The sequence below is a fragment of the Pantherophis guttatus genome, chromosome 1 (assembly GCF_059756535.1).
Source record: "Pantherophis guttatus breed Tessera chromosome 1, ASM5975653v1, whole genome shotgun sequence".
In the NCBI taxonomy this organism is placed as follows: domain Eukaryota; kingdom Metazoa; phylum Chordata; class Lepidosauria; order Squamata; family Colubridae; genus Pantherophis; species Pantherophis guttatus.
This window is the reverse complement of record NC_142063.1, coordinates 253,536,251-253,560,923: the sequence shown is the minus strand read 5'-3', so window position 1 is coordinate 253,560,923 and position 24,673 is coordinate 253,536,251. Positions and strand designations below refer to the sequence as shown.

The 24,673-nt window shown below is 38.0% G+C and overlaps 1 protein-coding gene across 3 annotated transcripts in view; it reads right to left on the bottom strand.

Annotated features, from left to right (window-relative positions):
* The window catches only part of NKAIN2 (sodium/potassium transporting ATPase interacting 2), a 556,752-nt gene that overhangs the window by 106,433 nt on the left and 425,646 nt on the right, over positions 1-24,673 (bottom strand). For all 3 annotated transcript variants that reach the window (XM_034418729.3, XM_034418730.3, XM_087882764.1), the window contains exon 4: positions 22,981-23,181. In XM_034418729.3, the coding sequence (XP_034274620.1) occupies positions 22,981-23,181 (201 nt within the window). The remainder of the gene's footprint in view (positions 1-22,980; positions 23,182-24,673) is intronic.

Genomic DNA, 24,673 nt, shown 5'->3' with positions numbered 1-24,673 from the left:
CATTAACAGAGGTATAGAATCAAGATCACATGAAGTGTTAATATCACTTTATAATCTTTTGGTAAGGCCACACTTGGAATACTGCATCCAGTTTTGGTTGCCACAATATAAAAAAGATGTTGAGACTCTAGAAAGAATGCAGAGAAGAGCAACAAAGATGTTTAGGGGACTGGCACCTAAAACATATGAAGAATGTTTGCAGGAATTGAGAATGTCTAGTTTAATGAAACTAAGGACTAGGGATGATATGATAGCAGTGTTCTAAGGGGCTGTCACAAAGAACAGGGGATCAAGCACCTGAAGGCAGGGCAATAAGCAATGGATGGAAACTCAAGGAGAGAATCAACCTAGAACTAAGGGGAAATTTCCTGACATTTGGAATAATTAATCAGTAGAACAACTTGCCTCCAGAAGTTGTGAGTGCTCCAACACTGGAGGTTTTAAATAAGAGATTGGATAATCATTTGTCTGAAATGTTATACGGTTCCTACTTGAGTAGGGGTTTGGACTAGAAAACCTCCGAGGTCCCTGCCAACTCTGTTATTCTGTTAAATTTGGATTATACTAAAATCAGTACATCTATCTTAATCATGACTGAGGAAAGAAGTAGCTTTCATGTTCTGGCCAAGATTTTAAAATGAGAATTGATCAGTTAAGCCGTTGGAGAATGTCATAGGAAAATTATAATTAGGCCAATTTATAACGGAGAAAGTCAAATTGGAAGGCTGGTTTGTAACTGAGAGCAGCACAGCTAAAAGTTGAGAGCAAAACAACTACTTCTCTCCAGAAAGGTTGGAAAAAGGCAAGAGGCGAAAGCTGATTGGTGAAATGATGTGAAGCTGTACCTGGCCTGTTGTTATGATACAACTTCAAGCAGACAGAAAATCCCAGCTTCAGAAAGAGGTCTACTTACAGGAAACTTCATAAGTTTTCTGAAAATTTGAAAAGAAGGAATAATTCTGAAGTGATAAAAAGATCTAAAAGCAGACTTTTATACTCAGTGCAGATTTGGGTGATTTATAGAATCAGATCCGAAGGAAAAGTTATTAGGAGCGTATTACCTCCAGAAGACTATATGAACAGGAATGATGTTTCATAAAAGTATGTCTGGTATGATTTGCTTGATCAGAGGGAGTCTAATTCTGTGGGTGGAATTAGTAAAACCCTGAAACAAGGATCTCACATAGACTTGTTGAGTGTAAAAGAAAATAGGAAAATTTCTGCAATGTGGCTTATTAAATTGCTCAGTGAAAAAAAATTAGAAGTAAGATTGGCTTCATGGTCTTTGTTTTCTGGATACTATTGCTGAAAAATATTGTTCAGAACTCTTCGTAAAGGAAGGCAGATCTGATTAAATAGATCTAGTAAAGACCTGGTGGGATGAGTCCCATGAATAGGATACAGCAAGTAAAAGATCCAATTCATCCAAAAGAAACAGAAGCAATTAAGAAGAATGGTAAGTAGCACTATTTGTTAAACATATCAGAAATCCAAGTGAATGAACTTGGTGTAGACACTATTTTATAAAAATAGTGGAAAAAAGAATAAAGGCAATGGTGTTATTGATAGGTACTATTGCTTACACAACTAAGGAACAGATATGAATGATATTTTATAAAAGCAAACTGCAGATTTTTAAAGAGGTATGTAGTATTTTTTGTTTTTCATTTGTAGACCAACTGCTTTCAAAAGGACAATCCAAATAATACAACAATTTAAAATCATAAAGTTGTTAGCTTTGGTATTAAGAAGACATCAAGTCCACCATGGATGTTCCTTGGATGGGAATTTGGGCAAGTTATTCATTCTCAGCTGATCCTATCTCACAAAATGCTTATTGTGGAGAAAAATAGAATGAGGAAGCACTAGCCATACTATCTTGAGCTCGTAAACTAAATGTAGGCTATAAAACTATCTAATCAATAAGCTAAGACAACACAAGTATCAGTAGCAGCCACTATAGTAATTTTAAAGGCCTCTTTTGAGTATCAGATTTGAGATATTCCTCATCTTGAGAGACAAGATGTCCTAAAGAGAAGGGAACAGCCACTAAGAAGTTATATTATCAGTCCCACCATATCACCTCTTGTGGTTGGGAACCTGCAACATTCCTATAGTAGTGCTAAAATACTAATCATGAGGAACATTGATCATCCCAATAAGTGTTGTGACAATTCTGTCAGGGATGGTCCTTTAAATTCCTTATTTAATGTAGTATGTTTGTAATATAAGAAATATTGTGAACCATTCCTTATTTGGTGTGATGAAAGAGGATAAAAAGACATGCTTGAAGCTAAGCAATTCAGGAAGTTCTTTTTTTTTTTTTTTTTGTCTTAAGTGAGGAACACAAAGTAGCAGGGACAAAGTGACTATATAATGCTGGATTCCTTAACTTTATGGGAAAAGGAGCTTAAAGTGGGAAATAATAAAAGCACAGTTGCAAACAACTCCAGTGGGGAAAATAGAGAACAGGATAAGAAAAGTATACCGCTACATCAAAAGTTTAATGAAGATGTATAAAGCCAAAATCATGACACATATAGGAAATAGAAAAAGAGAAGTCATCAAGATACAGCTAGCCCAGAACTTCAGAGGTTGTTGTCAGGAAAATTAAACCTCAGAATAAACTGAGATTAGCAAAAGATGCTAAAAATTACCAAAACAACTTTTTAGACATCTCTAAGAGAAGGAAGAAAAAAATAACTATTATGCTATCAATGAGTATAAAATGATAACAAAGAAAACTCTCATTATGGCTCAGTTTTTGTGAAGAACAAGAGAAGGAAAAAGATTGAAATTTCAATTAAAAAATGATCAGAAAATATGGAATACTGTCTATTTACTCTGAATAAGTTTAATTGTATCCCTGATCCCAGGATAGTTAAGGCATTATCTTAGACTGTTTTTAAGAAATCCTAGAAAACTAGTAAATGCCAGCTGAGCAGAGGGGGGGAAATGTATCTGCCTTCAAAAAGGGGCAAAAGAGAATCCAGGGAATTACAAATTAATTGTAATTTCTATGAAATTAATACTGGGGAAATTCCCCAGCAGGTCATAAATAAACCAGTCTAAATACCTTGAAAACAGAAAATCCCACAATAAATTGAATCAATATACTCCAAGATATATTGCTTAACAGGCCAACTGAATAATAACTGGCTTGACAATTGCATAGCTACATAGATCACACAAAAATTATGTGAAATGTATGCTTATGAGTGATGCTCTCGGCTTTCTAATCCATGTTTGTCTGAACAAACGCTGAATCATCAATCACGGTTGTCTGGCTATATCAATGAATGTTTAATCTCCACTACAAATGGGTATCAGCAAAAGTCGAGTATGCGATGCACAAAGTCGGCACTGAGAGCTACCACCTCTCAGCGCCTCTTAAACATGCTGCGCTACCCTGCGCCCCGCCCTTGGCAGCGCATCACAGCTGATCAGAGTTTCGGCAGTTTCCAGCATTTCCTTGCTTCAGCAGTCAATAACGCCGGGACATGCAGCCTTCTCCGATCCGCCATCCCCATTTACGTGATGTATCAGCAGTCAACCATGCCGGGACTTGCAGCCACGCTGTCCCCGATTCATCATCCCCTTTTTTCAGTGTCCTGGTTGCTGCTCATAGCATGAGTAGCCCCCCCGCCATTATTCAATGAACCCGCCACCACATATATCCTAACCACCCGGTGCCCAGCCCCTACTAGGGTTGAGGTCTTGAGGGTTGTGCTAGCTTGCTGTTTCCCCTCACAGATCGTGTGTCGAGCCATGGCTGAGCTTGACAGATGCCTTATCAAACCGGACTGAGATACTGAATGGGATTCCATAAGGTTGTGTCTTAAATTTTGTATTCACTATTTTAATTAATGATTTCAATTTCAAAGAATGCAATTTGCAAATGACATAAAATAGGATGGGACAACTAATTATATCCTAAAAACAGAATAAAATTAAGAATGAATTTATTAAGACAGAAAAATCTACTGAAAATAAGATAAGGAAATTTGAGACAATTGAGAAATTTGAAATTTGTCTTTAGTGAAAAGGATAGCTACATAATTTTTGATTAATACATTAATAAATGCCCATATGGTCTTGGGAAACAAAGACCGAGAGGACCATGATGGTGTCCTTCCAATACCTGAAAACATGTTAAATGGAAAAAGGGCAAGGCCTACTCTTTATTTTAGAATGCAGGACACAGAATAATGGATTTAAGTGATGGGATCAAAGATTAGAAAATATTCCTAAAAATAAGAGAAGTCTGACGGGGTAACCAATTATATAGAAATTAGTGGTCTTCCCATTTTTGGGATATCTTTAAGTGGAAACATTGGTTAGAGCAGTGGTGGAATTCAATTTTTTTTACTACCAGTTCTGTGGGCGTGGCTTGGTGGGCGTGGTGTGGCTTGGTGGGCATGGCAGGGGAAGGTTACTGCAAAATCTCCATTCCCACCCCACTCCGGGGGAAGGATATTGCAAAATCTCTATTCCCACCCCACTCTGGGGCCAGCCAGAGGTGGTATTTGTCGGTTCTCCGAACTACTCAAAATTTCCGCTACCGGTTCTCCAGAACCTGTTAGAACCTGCTGAATAGCACCCCGATTACAAACATTGCTCTATAGTGTGTGCAAGATACTGTAGTGTTACTGTGGAAATGAAATATGAAATGAATGTTATAAATATAATATTTGAAAATATTTTTTTTTTGAAGCAACAATGCAATAGTTAAATAAATGATAAATGAGGAAGTTGATTTCTTTGACAATATGAGAAATTAGATAATCAGTAAATTTTGAATAGGGGAATGATGCACAAAAGATTTGTAACTGACTGACACACTGTTTGTATTTGTAATGGATGATGGATTTGTTTTATGTTTTGTTTTAAAAAAAATAAAATTAATTTTTTTTAAAAAAAGAACCTGCTGAATTTCACCCTGGGTCAAAGGATATTTTAGTTTAGATTCCTGCACTGAAATTTGGGTTGAGGTCAGTGACTTAAACGGCTTCTTCCAATTCTATTATTCTATGCTTTTATAATTACAAATATAATTTAGATATTTTAATGTAATATTTGAAAAAAAATATTCCCTTTTGAATATAATTCTGTTAATAAAGTTGTAGTTCTGTGGAATTAGAGGGATTGTGATGGCAATCTTATACTAGTTGAATAGTCCTTTAGGGAATCCATTTTGATTTTAGTGATTAAAGCTTTTTTTTTTTTTAGTCTGCTTTGGATTTTAAAAAAGAACTGTGGGAGGTTGTAAATCTTATAATAAGATATAATGATACTATAATAGCTTATATTATCTGATAACAATAATATTGATTTTTAAAAAGAGAAATAAAAATAGGCTAGGCAAGTCCTATGAATAAGGAGTTAACGGTATCTATTTTTCCACAAAGCATTTACTGTAAAAATCCAGAACTGCTAACCTGATTACGGGATTTGGTTATTAAACATAAAGGGAGGTTGGTAATGCTATCACAATAATTATTTTAATGTACTCCTATAACGTCAGTGGAAAACAAATTGCAGTCAATATGTAGAACATTATATAGGCAAGCACTCAGAATGATCAATAGGAAAATACGCAGCTTTTATATCAATTCTTGTTGCTGGTTGTATTAAAACTATTACTAAAGATATATTTGTAAAATATAGATAAAGAATTAACCAACTTTTTCTTTTTTCATTGTTGAATTATGTGCAATAGTATATTTTGGGGAAAGGAGCATCTGAATGGCAGTTAAAGAATAATAAACATGTTTCCTTGGTTAACAGTCACAGGATTCTGATGCTCACAAGTACTTCTACTTGATTATAATATAGGAAATGTAATGTTTTATGTCTCTAAACATTAGTTTCAGCTCAATGACAAACCAAATGTCTAAGAAGTAAAAAAAAAATCAAATTAACAGAAAAGAGGAGAAAATAGATGCAGAGATTTGTCGGGGGTTCTCTCATTTTTTTAAATCTATTTTCACCCTTTAAATGTAGTAGAATGACTGTGGCAAAAAAAAGAGCAAAGGTAGTGCCAGTAGTAACAGGCGATCCCAATACCAAGTTTGGTGTAACCCCAACGCAACTGAAGCACCACTTGAACAACATTGCCATTGACAAAATCACAACTGGTCAATTGCAAAGGCAACTTTACTTAGAACAATTTACATCCTGAGATGATACCTTTAAATACCATCAAACATCCACATCTGCCTATCCCAGGTCCTTGGGAAGGACTCAATAGGTGGATAAAAATGTCAAATCCAATCTAAATGTCTGGATGACTCTATGACCAACCATAAATACCTCACTGACCCCCAATGTCAATATTGGCTACTTTGGAGAAGCTTAGTCTAGAATAATTAAAAAGTAAGCCAGCAGTAATTGCAATAACATTTTGATATTATATTGTACATTATTGTACAAAGACAAACAGTAACTTATGAATGAATATTTCTGCAGAATATAGAAATATATTACAATCATTTCTCTATTCAACAGAAAAAAAAGAAAAGAAAAAAAAACATTTTCCATCATTAATTAATGGTGATGATGGGAAGGTACTATTACCTGGCTTCTTTATTTTAAGTAAATCACTTGAGAAGAAAATTTTCAGTTTTGCTATCTATCTTTGCTATCTATGCCACCTTCATATTGCTGTCTGATTTATCTGGCTTGAGCATAAACTTCTCACACTATAGCAATATGTTTACTCCTGACTTCTCCCAGTATCCCTGTCATATAATTCCAGGTTTTATTACTGTGAATGGGAATCAGTCAAGAATCAGGATAATGCCAGCCTGTAGAGCAGGGCTCTCCAATCTTGGCAACTTTAAGACTTGTGGACTTCAACTCCCACAAAGCTGGCTGAGGAATTGTGTGAATTTAAGTCCACAAGTCTTAAAGTTGCCAAGATTGGAGACCCCTGCTGTAGAGAGTATAAAGGTCGCCACTGATGGAGAGAGGAAAGATCTACCAAGGCAACCATCAGATAAACATGGTTTAAGCCCATATGAAGATTTACAAAAATGCCTAAGAACAGTGCTTCCTAATTCACAGGCAATTAAAGAGAGAAGAGAGGAAGAACATCCAGACTTGAAAAATGATGCTGCTAAAGCCATTCTAATTACAAGTAATGTTAGGCCTATGTGATGTTTATTTCTTGATCTGATATAGCCCTTCAAAATCTACTTTTTCTGTTGCCCTGATTTAAAAGTATACTTTTGCTTGTTTAACCGTTTCTGCATAGCTTCTCTAAGATCATCTCTGTGGCTGGATCTACAGATGGATTGGGACAGGCTGTATACGTAGCAATTTAGGATTATACTGATTAATTAATGTTAGAGAAAAATTATTTCTATATAGCTGTGACTATTGATGGCTTTTGGAATGTACAGATATGTGGGCCAATCAGAGGGCAGCTAGTGTGTTTGAAACTCCAGGGCCCTCCCCTAACTGTCACAGTTAACAGTAAAAAAGGTGATTCTTAACAGAAACCCTTGCTCTTCAGTTTGGTATTCAGTTTGCTCTTCACCTTGCTGTTCAGTTTGCCTTTCTGTCTAGTATTGTATTGTATTCTAGGATCTTCCTTTATATAACTGTGAGCAGTCTGGAAGTCCGTTTGAAGAGCAGTTCTGTGGTATATTATGGTATTTCTTCTGAGGAAGAATATTCATAGATAGCATAGCTTAGATAGAATATATATGTATATAGCTAGATAGATGACAGTATAATTTATAATAGTAACTTAGTGATGTTTATTGATTGTATATGTATTATTATGTTTTTATTGTGTAAATAAAAACATTTGCTGTAGGCTGCTTCAGAGGCTCATTTGTTTAAGTAGAGTTTCATAGAGATAGAGGTTCACATTTCATTGATTTAATAACCTCCACAACAATTAACACCAAACTTAGCTAGTGCCCTGGACTAATTAGTCCACGTACTGGGTGCCAAATGGTGTAAAAATCTAAGAGGATTTGAGAGAAGAGCCTTAGCTAGTCAGTGGTTCAGAAATATTAAGATCCACAGGAACATTTTCCATGTTTGGCAGAAGAATGTACTTGTTTCCAAGATGCTGGCACTACGACAAATCAGAAAAATGCTTTTGAGAACTTCAGACTATCATCTAATTAGGCCGCTTGGTGGGAAAAGAAATGATCCAACCCCTGAGGGAAAAATACAATCACTGCTAGACTGAATGACCTGAGAGATCTTTTTCCTTTGTTTGCTCAGCAAGCCAGCTCACATATGGATTCGTTAAAAAAGACTGGTCCTAATAGAATGAAATAGATGATGAAAGTAGTGGAAATAGCATTCTTTGACCTGCATGTTGGGTTATAACATCTTCTTGAACAAATATACCTTACCAACTCAATATATCTAGTACAGGAGGAAAGCAGGAAAATGGCATCAAGGTATAATGGACTTGTCCTCTAAAGTCTTCTCAATTACTTTGTGTTCCATTTTATTGTCTTATTTTCACATCACTTTATCCTCCCTTATCTTCATTTTTTTTTTTACTATAGTCATTATTGGGTTGTTCCTTTACAAGTGTGGATATTTATATTAGTACTATGAGGAAAAGGAAGAAGATACAGGCTACAGCTGCATCAGAGACTCCATCCAAGACTATGAAAAACAGAGAGTTCACAGATCTATGACAAGCAAGCAAGCCTCTATTGCAGGGGTGAAATCCAGCAGGTTCCGACGGTTCTGGAGAACTGGTAGCGGAAATTTTGAGTAGTTCGGAGAACTGGCAAATACCACCTCTGGCTGGCCCCAGAGTGGGGTAGGAATGGAGATTTTGCAGTATCCTTCCCCTGCCACACCCACCAAGCCACGCCTACCAAGCCACACCCACAGTACTGGTAGTAAAAAAAAATGAATTTCACCACTGCTGTCTTGTAGGTAACATCACTCCACTTTGGCTGTCCAATCGGTATGATTCCCTGGAGTGGGATTTACAAGCTCAGATTGAAAATCAGCCATTTATAGATCTTTCTTCCTCCTTGAGAGAGAATGTTCTTTCTCCTCAGACTGTAGCTGCTGCTTGCTCAGTGGCTATATAGCTCATGCAGGATGGGGATGGGAATTTAAATCTTGAATCTTTGAAAAGAGTAAATACACTTGTTTAGATGACATTGTTTCTTATTGGCGCAAACTGTTCTTTTAAGCTCCCACCTGTTGACCATGGTTAAAAATAAAGTAGATGCTTCAAAAGAGTCTCTTGTAAAGTTCATTGAGAGCCAACGTAACAAAATTATTCATTCTGCCAAAACAAATAATTTGTGCATGAAATGCCGCTTATAAATAGCCAACAGAAGAAAGGAGGTCCCCATCTCTGAACTTAGTCTTTGAAAGAGAACTAAGAAAAAAGAACGGAGAAGGCTCAGAAATCTCACACAACTGGCAAACTCAGAAAGAAAAATCTTATAAAAAGTGTCTCCTACAAACTAATCATATAACTTAAACATTAGAGTACATGGAGGCATATGAGGATCTAAAAAAGCTGCCATCTAACTCTTTTAAGCCTGCTATTACACTGTGAAAGGGCTCGCAACTTGGGTGTCCTCCTGGACTCACGGCTGTCTTTAGAAGAGCACTTGACGGCCGTGACCAGGAGGATTTTTCATCAGGTTCGCCTGATTCGCCAGTTGCGTCCCTTTCTAGATCGGGACTCCTTACGCACGGTCACTCATGCTCTCGTCACCTCCCGTCTGGACTATTGTAATGCTCTCTACATGGGGCTCCCCTTGAGGAGCACTCGGAGGCTCCAACTGGCGCAGAGTGCGGCCGCGTGGGTGGTGACGGGAGCAACGTGGTGCTCCCATGTAACACCTCTCCTGCGCGAGCTGCACTGGCTCCCGGTGGTCTTCCGAGTGCGCTTCAAGGTTTTGGTTATCACCTTTAGAGCGCTCCATGGCTTAGGACCTGGTTATTTACAGGACCGCCTGCTACCACCAATAGCCTCCCACTGACCAGTACGCTCCCATAGAGAGGGGCTCCTCCGGGTGCCGTCGGCCAAACAATGTCGACTGGCGGCCCCCAGGGGGAGAGCCTTCTCTGTGGGGGCACCTACTATCTGGAACGAGCTCCCCCTGGAGATACGGAGGATCCCGGATCTGCGTACCTTCCGTCGCGCGCTCAAGACTTTCCTATTTCATCAAGCCGGCCTGACCTAAGTCTTTCCCCTTTTTAAATGGAAATTTTAAATCTGGTTTTAAATTATTGGGGTTTTAAATTTGTTCAGCCAAATTATTTAATTCGTTTTAATCTATTTTAAATTTTGTATTTATATGTTTTCTATGGCTGTTCACTGCACTGAGTCCTTCGGGAGTAAGGCGGTATACAAATTCAATAAATAAATAAATAATAAATAAATTAGGGGACTTGAGGATAAAACATATAAAGAACGGTTGCTAGAACTGGATATGTCTAGTCTTATGAAAAGAAGGACTAGGGGTGACATGATAGCAGTGTTCCAATATCTCAGGGGTTGCCACAAAGAAGAGGGAGTCAAACTATTCTCCAAAGCACCTGAGGGTAAAACAAGAAGCAATGGGTGGAAACTAATCAAGGAGAGAAGCAATTTAGAACTAAGGAGAAATTTCCTGACAGTTAGAACAATTAATTAGTGGAACAACTTGCCTCCAGAAGTTGTAAATGCTCCAACACTGGAAGTTTTTAAGAAGAGATAAGATAACCATTTGTCTGAAGTGCTGTAGAGTCTCCAGCCTAAGTAGGGGTTTGTATTAGAAGACCTCCAAGGTCCCTTCCAACTCTGTTATTCTATTCTGTTCTGTTCTGTTCCTATTCCTATTCAGCCAAGAGTATGCTGGCATATTACAAGAATAACAGAATTGGAATGGACCTTGGAAATTTAATCCAATCCTATTGCTCAAATAGGAAACCCTGTACTATTTCAGATAAATGGTTGTCAAATCTCTTCTTAAAAATGTCCAGTTGCCTCCACAACTTCTGTTCCATTGATTAATTGTTCTAACTGTCAAGAAATTTTTCCTTAGTTCTAGGTTGCTTCTCTCCTTGATTAGAAGGATCTATTGCTTCTTTTTTTCCCTCCAATCTTTGGGTGGTTCAATATACAAAAGTAAGACTTCTTTTAATTTTTAATAGTAATTTAATTAAAAATTATAACCACAATGGCAAAAACTAGTACAAACTGGAAAAAAAGAAAAAAATAGAACACAGAGTTTTGACTCAGTAGGAAGGAGTAAAGAAAATTTCAAAGGATCGTGTTGATTATGACTGAGTTTGTTGAGAAACAGCATTAAGTCTCAGCAGACAAGACACAATAACCCTGAAAATGCAATTTATGATGTTTCTCTTCAGCCTGAAGATAAGGCCTCACTTCTTTTGGATTCCCTCAAGTAGCAGATATGATTGGAATGCTGCTGCTCAAGTTTTCCGTTTCTTCTTCCTAGATTTTATAAAAGCCCAGGCAGCACAGAAATTTATACTTCATCTTTCACAAAGTCCGAAGCTGGTCAACTACTTTGACTCTTTGTACCACGAGACTTCCAATTGTAGAAATGATTCCTAAATTCTCTAGTAACTCTGGTATCGTTCATGCTATACTTATTGCATATGTTTATATACTTTATACATTAAATCACTATTCTACTTTTCTTGAATTTACTAATGTTTATAGTAATTTAAATTTACTAATGTTTATAGTAATTTGAATTTACTAATGTTAATAAAATGTTATAATATTTTGGAAGAATTAGCTTATTTAACGTAAACATTTATTGTTCTAAACTACTTTAAACTAGTATTTAAAGCTGATGAAGGGAATGTTCCTTTTGAAATAAAGAAACAACTTTTGTCAGCTCCTAAAGGTTGGATAAATAGGATTACATAATCCCCAAATATGTGTAAATTAGACAAGCAATGTCATCATTTCAGAGATATTTCCTTATCCTAAACAGAAAACAGAATGACCATGGGTAGGCAAAAAAACAGTGGGAGCAGAAGCAATTTCCAAATTCTTGTCAGCTTCCCCCACCTTCCTTCCTTCCTTCCTTCCTTCCTTCCTTCCTTCCTTCCTTCCTTCCGCTACTTTGGCTTATGGAGGTGTGTAAGAAGTGGTGCACAGTTAGGGAACTCTGCAGGAACTATGTAGGCCAAGAAGTGTGCAGGGTGTGTGTGTCCTTGCTTTCTATTTCCCCTTCCCTTCTGGTGCTGGTTAGGGAGGAGGGAAGGGGAGAGTCAGAGATTGTGAGAGTGTCTGGGAAACTGTCACAGCACATTCAAAATAAGCATCACATGACTGCAGCTGCAGCAGCCCAGCAATGCTGTAGCAGCACTAGCAGCCACCCAGCAGCACTAAGGCACTCACAGCAGAGGTGGGATTCTACCGGTTCAGACCAGTTCAGGTGAACCAGTAGCTCCAACGATCAGCTGGGAGAGAACAGGTTCGCCCTGATGATCAGATGGGCCCACCCACCCATGTTATTTTTCTGCCTTTATCTTCTCAGCTGATTCACACAGCAGAGCAGATTGCTGTGCCTCAGCTGTGTTTCTCCTCCAAAGAGATGCGGAAGTGAAGATTTCATCCAGTTTAAAGGTTATAGCGGGGGTCGGCAATCTTAAACACTCAAAGAGCCATTTGGACCCATTTCCCACAGAAAAGAAAATACCGGGAGCCACAAACCCTTCCTTGCCTGAATATTTCTTAAGTGGCCACAAAACTAGCATATGTAGTTGAATTAAACGTTCTATTTTCTTCTGAAACTTTTCTTTTCTTGGATTTATCCATGGTTGGCCTACCGGGGGGTGAAAAGCTCAATAAACGGCATGCTGGCAGGTGTCGCACATTGGCGGTTGTGATGCCTATTTTGAGTGACAGGGAGCCGCAGCAGAGGGATGAAAGAGCCACATGTGGCTCCAGAGCCGCAGGTTGCTGACCCCTGGGTTACAGGAACAAGAGTTCAAATAGTATATAGATACCCACATAAATGTTTGTGTGTGTGTGTGTGTGTGTGTTTGTGTGTGTGCAATAAAGGTTTTTTTTTGCTAAAATTACATTCAAAGTTATTTTTGAATATGAGATACAGAAAATTATCATATATAAACTCTAAGCAAATGTAGTTGAAGAATATCTTTTTATATCCTAAATCTGTAATAAGGTGCAGTACTGTATGTATCCCAAACTATCCTTGGTGAAGAGCAGAGATAGATTTTTGAAGTAATTATTTCTTTGGAAAGTTTATGCATATGAATAATATTAACTGTCTTGTAAACTATAATCGAGGGAAATCTTTGATCTAAGTATTTCCAAGATTAATGACACAATTTGTTCAATTTTATACTTCAAACAGGTATTTAATGAATTTTCTCTAAGAGAAGGAGAAATGCAGTACCTGTAACGAGGCTTATATCAAACAAACTAAAATTCTTAAATAAAATTGCAGTGACTCCAATTTCCCTCTAATGCTTTATAGGCCATAACAACTGGAATATCACACAGCTAACTTTTTTTCAACCTTGCCAGCTTTAAAATGTGTGGACTTCAGCTCTGGGGAATTCTGGGAGTTGAAGTCCACATATTTTAAAGCTGTCAACAGCTTGAAAAACATCTCAGAGGGATACGGATTGAGATAGAAGAGATCTCATAGATTACCCGGTGGGAACACTGCTACTGTAAGAAATCTGCACCATAGAAAACACTGCTCATTGTTTAGAGAAACAGACAAAACATTTAAGGGGACAATCAGGCAGAATCAGGGTAATCCAATGTGTAGCAGACTAATTAAGAGTGTGGTTTGGAGAAGGGCATTCACAGAAAGGTCAATATGATGACTGCAACCAAGCAATTGAAGCCCAATCTCTATTTTACAGTGTTGCTACACACATTAAAAGGAAGCATGACTTTTATTACATGGTTGTTGCTGCCATCTTGACTTTTAGTACCCCTACGGTGACACCCAGATTTTATTATATCTTAGCACTGTGATGGCGAACCTATGGCACGCATGCCCAAAGTGAAACATGGAGCCATGTCGCCTGGCATGCACGGCAGTACCCATTCCTCTTCCAGGTTTCTGGCGCACATGCGCACGGGACAATCAGCTGGCCTTTGTGCTTGCATCAGAGCTGGTCTTCTATTTCCCGGCATGAACATGTGTACTGGCCAGCGGATCAGCGTGTGCGCATGCGTGTTAGTAATCTGAAGACTTGTCGGCAGTAAAGCTGCCATCTTGATCTCTTTCTCCAGTCTTTCTCTGCTCATTCTAAACAGTTTGTGATGATATTAAGAGCCTTGGTGGCGCAGCAGACTAAAGTGCTGTTAAATAGCACCAGCTGCCTGCAATTACTGCAAGTTCAAATCTCAGCAGGCTCAAGGTTGACTCAGCCTTCCATTCTTTCGAGGTAGGTAAAATGAGGACCTGGTTTGTGGGGGCGATAAGATGACTTTGTATAAAAAAGAACACCGCTTTGGGGGGTGGGGGGCGAAAGCTCTACTAAGGAGGTATGTACAAAAGTATGAAGGCTATTGCTTAACGCATTGTAAGCCGCCCTGAGTCTCCGGAGAAGAGCGGCATATAAATCGAACCAATAAATAAATAAATAAATAAATAAATAAATATTTTAGGAGCTGAGTTAGCTAGTTGGTCAACTGAATAATAGATTTAAATGACAGAAAAAACACCAAACTCATGCCTTACACTTTTACTTCACTCCTGACAATCAGCAAATTACCTCCACATTCAGAGAGTGCCATCTTCTTCCTCTTGCACACACAGATATTAAATCATGTGTCCAAAATCTGCTACAAATATCTCTCAACCTCAGCTATATCATCAAAAATGTACAGATAGTTCTTGACTTATGGCCATTCACTTAGCGTTACAACAGTGCTGAAAAAAGTAACTATCAACCAGTCCTTACAACCATTGCAGCATCAAAACCATTGCAGTCACATGATCAAAATTTGGGTGCTTGGCAACTGGCATGTATTTATGATAGTTGTAGCATCCTGGGGTAATGTGATTGCCATTTGTGTTCCTCTCAGGAGCTTTTGACAAGCAAGATCAATGGGAAGAACCAGATTCGTTTAATGACCACATGATTCTCTTAACAACCAAGGCAAAAATGTCTTAATGGGTTAAATTGAACATAACTCACTTAACAACTGCATCATTTAGCTACAGTTCTAATTCCAATTGTTTTTCTAAGTTGAGGACTACCTACATGTGCAATATATGAACAATTCACCTGTTCTTAAACTTCATCTAGTTCTGTCCCCAAATATGAAAGTCACAGGCAGTTATAATTCAAAATCCTCCATACCAATTTGTGGTTAAACATAATTCAGTTCCCCTTTATTGAAATTTTTGCCTTTCTTGTACATTTCATTTCTTAGAGCCATATTTTTGGGGAAGGTAGAAATACATTTTTCTGTGGAATGAGTTAGCTGAATTATCCCAAATGTTCTAGAGTAAATCAACTAACTTTGGAAGATCCAGAGGTATACTGACTCATTTCTGTATATCCTTACCTTTAACAGGTTTTAATTTGTATAGGCTTAGAGGTGTTGGGTGGAAATGAATAATTAAGAGGTCGAACAGAATTAAAATACAAAAGGCATAGAGAGTGATAATTACCTACTTGACAGGGGCCATTCACAAGACAGTTGTTAGGTGTAATATTCTGACATTACTGAGATAATTAACACATGTAGTATGATAAGATTCCTTTGCCTTTGTAGAGTGGAAGGAATCTCTTGTTGAATAGTTTCATCATGCTATTGTTGTTCTTTGCATTTATTTATTTTGTTCAGCGATAAAGTGCAAATGCTACGTATTCTTGAAACTATTAATAGTTAAATATTTATTTTTATTAAAGTTATAAACAACCTTTCTCAGACCTACAGCTTAATTAAGTGTAGTAAGATTACTCAGAAAACAACTGCTCCAGTAAATTAATCCTGACTGGATTCAAATTAAAGCCCCACCACTGTGAAAGAGAATCTCAATTTATTCAGAAGTAATCTGCAGTTTATCAAGTGATCCATAGAGTTGGAACAGACTTCGGAAATCTGCTAGTCCAACCACCTGCCCAAGGAATAAGTATTTAGTGCAAGAAACAAATGACTGCCCAGTCTTTTCTTGAATGACTCCAGTTATGGAGCATCAACAATTTCAGGAGGCAGGTTCTTCCATTGCTTAATAGCTCTTACAGTCAGGAAATTCCTCCTTAGCTCAAGTTTGGATCTCCCACTCTAAACCTTCCATCTGTTGGTTTTTGTCTTCCCTCAGGTTTTAGAGGAAATACATTTATTTATTTATTGGTTCAATTTATATGCCGCCCTTTTCCGGAGACTCAGGCTGGCTTACAATGCGTTAAGCAATAGTCTTCATACTTTTGTATATATCTGCTTAGTAGGGCTTTCGCCCCCCCCAAGCGGTGTTCTTTTTTATACAAAGTCATCTTATTGCCCCCACAAACAGGGTCCTCATTTTACTTACCTCAAAAAGATGGAAGGCTGAGTTAACCTTGAGCCTGGTGAGATTTGAACTTGCAATAATTGCAGGCAGCTGGTGTTACTTAACAGTGCTTTAGTCTGCTGTGCCACCAAGGCTCTTCCCTGTGACATCCCTTCACAAAAATACTAACAAAAGCCTACCAAAAAATAAAACAAAAAAGAATAACATCCCAGGGAGGACAAGGATTCTCAGCAGACATTCAGTACTGAATATCTGGCACAGGGGAAGAGAAGAAAACCAAAATATCCAAGACAGGCGGAACTTTCATGCCTCACTCACTTGGACAGAATGGATGGCAGGAATCCTGAAGCAGGGCACTTCAGAAAGGAGGGGATCATATCTAGAATAATTTATTTCATAGGAGAGGAAGAAGTCAAGAAAAATAAATAGTTGTGAAGTATAACTTGCAAGATTTCATTATTATAAAATAAAAATATGTCCAGCTACTTTTTTTGTTTGTATGTCAAGGGTTCTTTTGATTTCTTCTTTTCATGTAGAATAAAATATGTTTCTCCTCATTCTAGCAATCAAAACTCTATATTCCCAGTAATACCATTATAAATAGCTTAAATATGAACTTTTTTAAAAAAAAAGCATATTCCTTTCTTTTTGCATCAGATATCAAAGTTCAATTTGAATCACAAGAAATATCTGAGGAGTTCAGATTTGCTTTATATAGTTCTACATAAGTAGGAGGCACATTAGAATGTTGTGTTAAAAATAAAACTGAATAGCAACAAAATATGAGGCATTAGTACTGAAAATACAACCTGACAAATTACTTAAGTTAAATAATCTTATTTACATGAATAGTGATGCTCAAATGAAGGCTTTAATTTGATTCCATTTCTAAATGCAATATTTGTGACCATCTCACCTTCTCTCTCTTTAATGACAAGGTCAGACAATGGAGCTTAGAGGAGACCTGGTATCACATAGAGCTGTGGACATCTTCAAAACTAGTTGCTAGGTTGCCAGGCTGTTTGTTTTTTTCCTGAAGTTTTGCTATAATCTGTCTCTTGGTTTCTCAAAATGTCCTTTTTCCCCTCTCACTTTGAAACAAGCATCTTTTCCCCCCCTAGGCTTGAGCATTTCTTCTGAATTTATCTAGGTTGGGTTACTTAACAGAGCTAGAGGTGTGAAGGGTGCTACTGCTAGAATAGCTGTTTTCTGTTGCCATCTTTTTGAAGATCCTGGGTTGTCTAAGATGAAAAAGTGGAAAGAAAAGATGATATTCACGATTTTCCCCTTTGGGATTAAACTGAAGTGCTGAATGTCAGGACAGATTCAGACCACGGAAGAGAGGATAGTACAGTAACAGACAAGACATCCAGACAGCCACTTCATAATTAACTAAGTGCAACTTCACTCCTGAGAATTTCTCATCTTTGTAGTAAATTTCAACAGCAAATTCTCTTTCATGAATGGAGATTAGATAGAAAAAAAATTGCAGAAATTTTCCCTCCTGCATGGCATGAATATTTATAGTGTAACTAAACTGGGGCCTATAAATGCTTGCAAAGCTGATAGCCCCATCTACTTACTTATTTACCACCAGCTGTGAGCAATTTCTCAGTGGTTTACAATCATATAATATCTACACATAAAAGCAGCTATACATACAGAAATAAGAACCATGGAGCTACATAATCTCATAACCGTTAGATCTGAAATGCCCTGCAGAAGGCTTCAGTTTTCAAAGCCCTTCTAAATGATGCAAAGGAGGTGAAATCAAAATTTGCTGAGAAGAGGCTTTTTCATAAGATGGGTCCAGAACAATAAAGCACTCCCTTCAGATACTCCCCAGGTACCCTACACTTTCCCACCTGGGATAATTATATTGGATAGATGGGTTCTGTCTGGAAAAGGTGGTCCTAGGAGCCAAAACAGCTCTTTAAATTATATTCAGAAGCCTACTGGAAACCAATGCATTATGTGCCTCTAATAACTCTCACCTGCCCACCTGCCATCCACTGTATTCAGCCGCAACTGCAGTTTTTGGATGGTTTTCAAAGACAGGCTCATGAAAAGCAAATGATGATGATAACATGTAGGATTCTGTTCCAGATAGGGCAGTAACTAGTTCTTGCTCCAGATAGGGCTATGATTGTTACATAAGCTAGTTTGCCCAATGTCCCCCTAGCCACAGCCTTGCTGTAGTTGTGATTCCAAAAGAATTCCCAAGTTGCAGACCTGCCCCTTTGTAGGCATGCCACCTCATTCATGGTTAAAATCAGAGATGACAGAGAACCAGTGGTTTCTAAACACACAGCAGCTTCATATTTCTAGAGACAATCTCAGCCTCAGTTTTGTCCCATCTAGGTCCATGTAGACTCTAGATACTGGGTCAAGAGTTTCATTGGCTCTCCAGCCTGGTCTGGAATGGAGATATACAGTTGTATAACATTTCATTCAACACCAACATATGACTTCTTCTGACAGTAAACAACAGGTGAAAACAAACCAAATCCTGAGGTACATTGCAAGGGAGTGCTCACCTGTCCAATCTCTCATTTCCATTAGCTCTAATTGGAACTGCACATCTAGAAGAATGGAACAACTGCAGAATAGTGCCTCTGATTTCCATCACTTATGGATTGCAACATACCAGAATTCATGATTCAGAAATTCAAATGGACTAGAAGGGCATTTAAGACCCAGGAAAAGTCATCCACCATAACATCATTTTTTTCCCTGTCCCATTTCTAGCCCTGAATCTTGACTGAAGACAGTCCAAGTGATCTCCTTTTCTAAGGCACTCTGTAACTTAGAACCATATCTTGAAGATAATGGCATAAAGCAGCCAAGTTCACAGAAGGCTTCTTAAGAAAGAGCCACAATACCACTTCCTTCTGGGTGCAGCTGATTACTTCTTTGATATTCATATCACTCAACCCCATGAAATAACCAGGAGGGCATAGATCCAATTCACAGGTGGCAGAGCATACCCTTGCCACAGCATTCATTGAGGCCAAAATGAATTCTAGAACAGTGCCCCCCAACTTTTGAGCACTAGGGACCAGTTCCGTGGAAAAAGGTTCTTCTGTAGGTGGGAGGGGGCGTGGTTTTGCATGCTGTCTGCATACTGCGGATGGAGCTTTGCTTGTTTGCATGGACCAGTTGCTGGCATGCCGCAGACTGCCAGTCCATGGACCAGGGGTTGGGGGCCCTGTTCTAGAACACTGTGCAAAACAGTGATCACTTCAGAGGGTGGAGATTATTTGGACATCTTTCAAACACTGTCCATGAAGAATCTTGAGTGATTAGAAGTCCATTGCTACTAGGTTCTTATCAAGAACTCCTAACGAGAGAAAGTGAGCAAGGCAGGTAAGGAAGAAAGAAGGAATTTTTTGGGAAAGATATTTGGAATTGTTTAGAAAAGACTCAAACAATTATTGTAGTTTATGCTCCCTTAGTACAATACACAAAACTAGATAACATAAAGAATTGCAATTATGGAAATAGAAAGAACATTGCATTAGATACTACTAGATGACATTAGTGGTTGGTCCATGTAAAAGATTTACTAATGGAATGAGTGGGGTATGAGTTGCCAATGTTTACAAAGTTTGTGAATTTCCTTTAAAATGTAAAATGTAAAAAGTAGAAATGTTTGCTTTGAATATTTAGTTACACCTGACCAATAAGTGCTATCAATTCTAGCTGTGATCTAGCTGTGATTCCATAGGGTCAGCCCATGGAAACTGTCTATGTCAGGCAGGTAAACTAGAACCACACTTTATTAATAAATGCTATAGAAACAAATCATGAAGTCCTGACTGTGAAGTCCTTTCCCTTCCTCTATAACCCAAGGAATTCAGGCAGAGCCAATGTGAGTGTATTTGTTTTTGTTGTTATTGTTCCTCATTTTCTGGCCTTAAAGCCTGTTTTTCTAACTCTTGCTGCATAGGTTTCCCAAGGTTATATCTGTGGCTTTCTACACACACTGCCTACTGAGAATAAAATGAATAAAATATGAATCTGATATATGTAAAATCCCAGGCTGTATTCCTGGCATATTCAGGTAAGACTGAGGAGGACTTCTACCTGAAACTTTATGACTCCATTGTTATCCATATGGAAATCAGCTCTATAGACTAATACCATGGCTCATTAGTAAAATGTACTGTACTTTTTATGGATGCAACTTTTAAAATAAGGGCTCTGATTTTATAATTTGAGAAACAATCCCTCAGAAATTAAGTAATAGTAATGTGAATATTGTGTGAATATGAAGCAGGAGCCAAGTAAATGTCTACTCAATGTAGATTATGTATACTATTAGATTTCAACATAAAGGGAAAAGCTCTACGTCAGTGATGGCTAACCTTTTCTGGACCGAGTGCCCAAAGCACCCCCAAACTTCCAAAATACAATGTGTGCAAAGGGCCCTGTGCAGGTGCCCCACCCCCGCATGCATTCTACGACCAGCTGGCCAGTGGGAGGCACGCATGCATGTGTGGCAGAGCTGAACTGGGGTGATGGCTCGCATTCCTACAGAGAGGGCGCTGCGTGCCACTTGTGGCATGCGTGCCATAGGTTCACCATCACGGCTCTAGGTATAAATTCAGCTCATGTTCTTGTGAAATTCACACATATTTCATAGGCATATGGGAAACAACAATATTGTTTCACTAAGCTACTTCTTGTTCTATGACAATGTGTTAGAGAAAGAGAGAAAGAGAGCTCTATAATGCGGTAACATGATATTGTATTTCATTCCTTTTAATCAGAGTTGTGATTTATTATTAAATTACAGCTCAACTCACTGATTTATATATTCTCCAATACTTGGACATATTTGTGCAAATATATCTCTTTTCTGTTCTGTTTTCCAAGAATCATTTTTGGGGAAATAGTCTATAGTAATATTTACCTACTCTGTTTTTCAGTACTTGGTGCAATGTTTTTTCTAGTTTACAGTATATAAATTTTCAGAAAAAAATAGGTGATTAATTTAAGATTGTAGGTCTGCTTCCATAAGCATGCTCTGCAGAATGTAAAATGGCTGTGGTTTAATGCTTTTAAGGTTATTATATCAGGTGAAGAATTAAATATTAAATATTGTGCCTGCTTTTTATGATATATAGAAAGATATGTGAGTATTTCTTTCTTCTAAAACTCCAGTTTTAAACTCTGAATATGGGCTTAGACTTTCCTGGCAGATTTGTTCCTGAAAATAAAAATTAATTGTACTAGATCAAAAATGGAATAATGAATCTAGAGAAAACAGGGTGATTTTACAGAAGCTCATTTGATATATATTTCAGGTTTCTTGATTTTTAGAAATCTCAATTAATAATCTATTCACTTCTAAAGCACAATTTACACAATTATTGTGGATTTCCACAGGGAGTTCTTCTTGCAATAAAAAAGCCTTACTGATTTTTTTTTTTAAAATCTTTTATTTATTTATGAATTTATATATTCATATATTAATGCTTTTTTATTGAGCATATATATATTCATATTTTAATACTTTTCTATTGATCATCCATGTAAATATAATGAATAAATAAAGTTCTTGATAAAGAAGAAAACACTGGAACAGCATATGTACAACTAAGTATTGTAGTATAATTCTAAACTTGTGGAATTATTCCAATGAATATAGACTAAGTCTTGTTGCACCATCAAATAGTACAACTGAAGAACTATCCATATTTCTGCAGTTTTTAATAAAAAGATGGTAGCTTGCTCAATCATACACCTTGCATTTATCCCTAAATGCTTCTCACAACACATTGAAATTCTGATGCTCGCATCTGAAACTATAGCTTGCAAATGTTCTGTAGAACACCACATGATTTTGTGTCTTCTAGATTCACACAATTCTAGAGATCATTCTTTAAAAATGTTATGTAGTTCAAAGTACCGTAGTTTTTGGAGTATAAAACACACGGGAGTATAAGACGCACCTACCTTTTTTGGTGAGGAAAAGAAGAAAAAGGAATCTGCCTCTGCCTCTGAGCAATTTTGCCTCCTTGCAGCAAACAGCAAACAGCCTGCTTTACTTTCGTTTTTGTTTTCAGCATAGCTTGATTAGCACAAGGAAAAAAAAATCTGCTCCAGCAATTTACCTCTTTGCAGCAAGCAAAATAGCTTTGCTGGGCAAAATAGCTGAGAGCAAATCAGCTGAGAGTCGGGAGGCCTATCCAATCAACTTGTGCTAATTAGATTGTGCTGAAGCTGAAAGGAGCTGTTTTTTCTTGCTGTTTGCTTGCAAGGAGGTAACTGCTGCGAAGCACAGGCCAAAGGGTGGGGGGCAGTGGGTGGGCGGGGCAACATTCAGTGTATAAGACGCACCTAAATTTTCACCCCCTTTTAGGGAGGAAAAAGGTGCGTCTTATACTCCGAAAAATACGTAAATATATTTAAAAAGAGTATTGCAATTTTTGTATTCTCTTGGGTTGAGATACCTCATATAAGAAGACAATGAAAGAAGAAATAATGGGATACTTACTGCAAAAAAGATTTGTAGAGCACTGTGAGCCACTTCTATATATTGATATTCAAGAACGCACCCTGACACAGTGATGTAGCGATGGTCTTCTGGGGCCCAATCTGGGGCTGGAGTCACAGATGTCACTGTGCAGCCTGGGCCATTTTCCATCCACCAAGACCGGTGCATTGAAATATTGAAGGTCAGAATAAGATCTGTTTCCTGTCAAAGGGAAAAGTCAATAAACCATCAGGTGAAGTTTAGTTTGAACGATGGCGTTACTTTAAAAAAACAAACACACACAACTTAAAATTGTCTCCACTCAGTTTTAAAATTAAAATTTGCAACTGGACTTGTAATTTGTGACACAATATTTCAGTTTTTATGATATCATTCTGCTTCCACAAATAAGAGAGTGATGATTCTGCCACCATCAGTTTAAAGAAGCCACCTGTGAAAAGAAAAGAAGCCACCTGTGAAAAGGAATCCAAGCGTTCAGTCAAGCAAGAAAATCAAACCTTTTGTGTGAAACGGCTGCTCAGAATCCAATCATCCCCACAGATTGGTTTTACAGTTCCATTAATTTTTATTATCAATATTGAGCTACCTAATGAAGATTTTGAAACCAAAGATACTTATGTCTGATGGAAGAGAATCATTATATTCCACAATAACAACTTCATATTAACTGTTGAATATGAAAGTGGTAATGTCATGGTTTGGGGATAGAGGTAGTCTTCGACTTACGAACGCAATTGAGCCCAACATTTCTGTTGCTGTTGAGACGCTTGTTAAGTGAATTTGCCCATTTTCTTGCCACAGTTGTTAAGTGATTCACTGTAGTTGTTAAGTTAGTAACACGGTTGTTAAATGAGTCTGGCTTCCCCACTGACTTTGCTTGTCAGAAGGGTGTAAAAGGTGATCATGTGGCCCAGGGACACTGCAATTGTCATAAATATGAGTCAGTTGCCAAACATCTGAATCTTGATTATGTGACCATAGGGATGATGCTATGGTTGTAAGTATGAAAAATGGTCATCGGTCTTTTTTTTTTCAGTGCCATTGTAACGGTCACTAAATGAATTGCTGTGAGTTGAGGACTACCTGTATTTTGTGGCCTCAGTATTGGGTTACTTACCATCACTGAAGTAAGCAGAAATTTTTGCTTTACATCAGGCCATCCATCCCTTAGCACAAAACATGGTATGCAGAGGTGGGCTACTGCCGGTTCGGACCGGTTCGCCCGTACCAGTAGTTCCAACCACCAGCTGGGCCCGCCCACCTGCCCTGGTGCTATCCCATCCTATATCTCTCACTCTCTGGCTCGCTCACCCCACCCACACAGCCCAGCTGATTTCTGCGCCTCGCCCATTCTACTCACCGTGGCTGCCCGAGAAGGTGTGCTGGAAGCCGCACACATGAAATTGCCGTGTGTTTGAAGCTGCACACAAGCGCAGAAGGCGCACTCACATTTTTGGTTCTGCAGCAAACCGGTTGTTAAATTAGATAAAGCCCACCTCTGATGTATCATGTTTTGGAATGGCCAAATGAATATTCGACTGAAACCGCATAGACATGTAGCACTATCTGATATCACTAGGAAACCCTCAGATATTCCTGAAGTCAGCATGAAGGAATGAGCCAAAATGCTTACATAGGAACATAGGAGGTTGGTCACCAGATGGCGGAAGCATTTGGTTGCAGTTATTGCCAC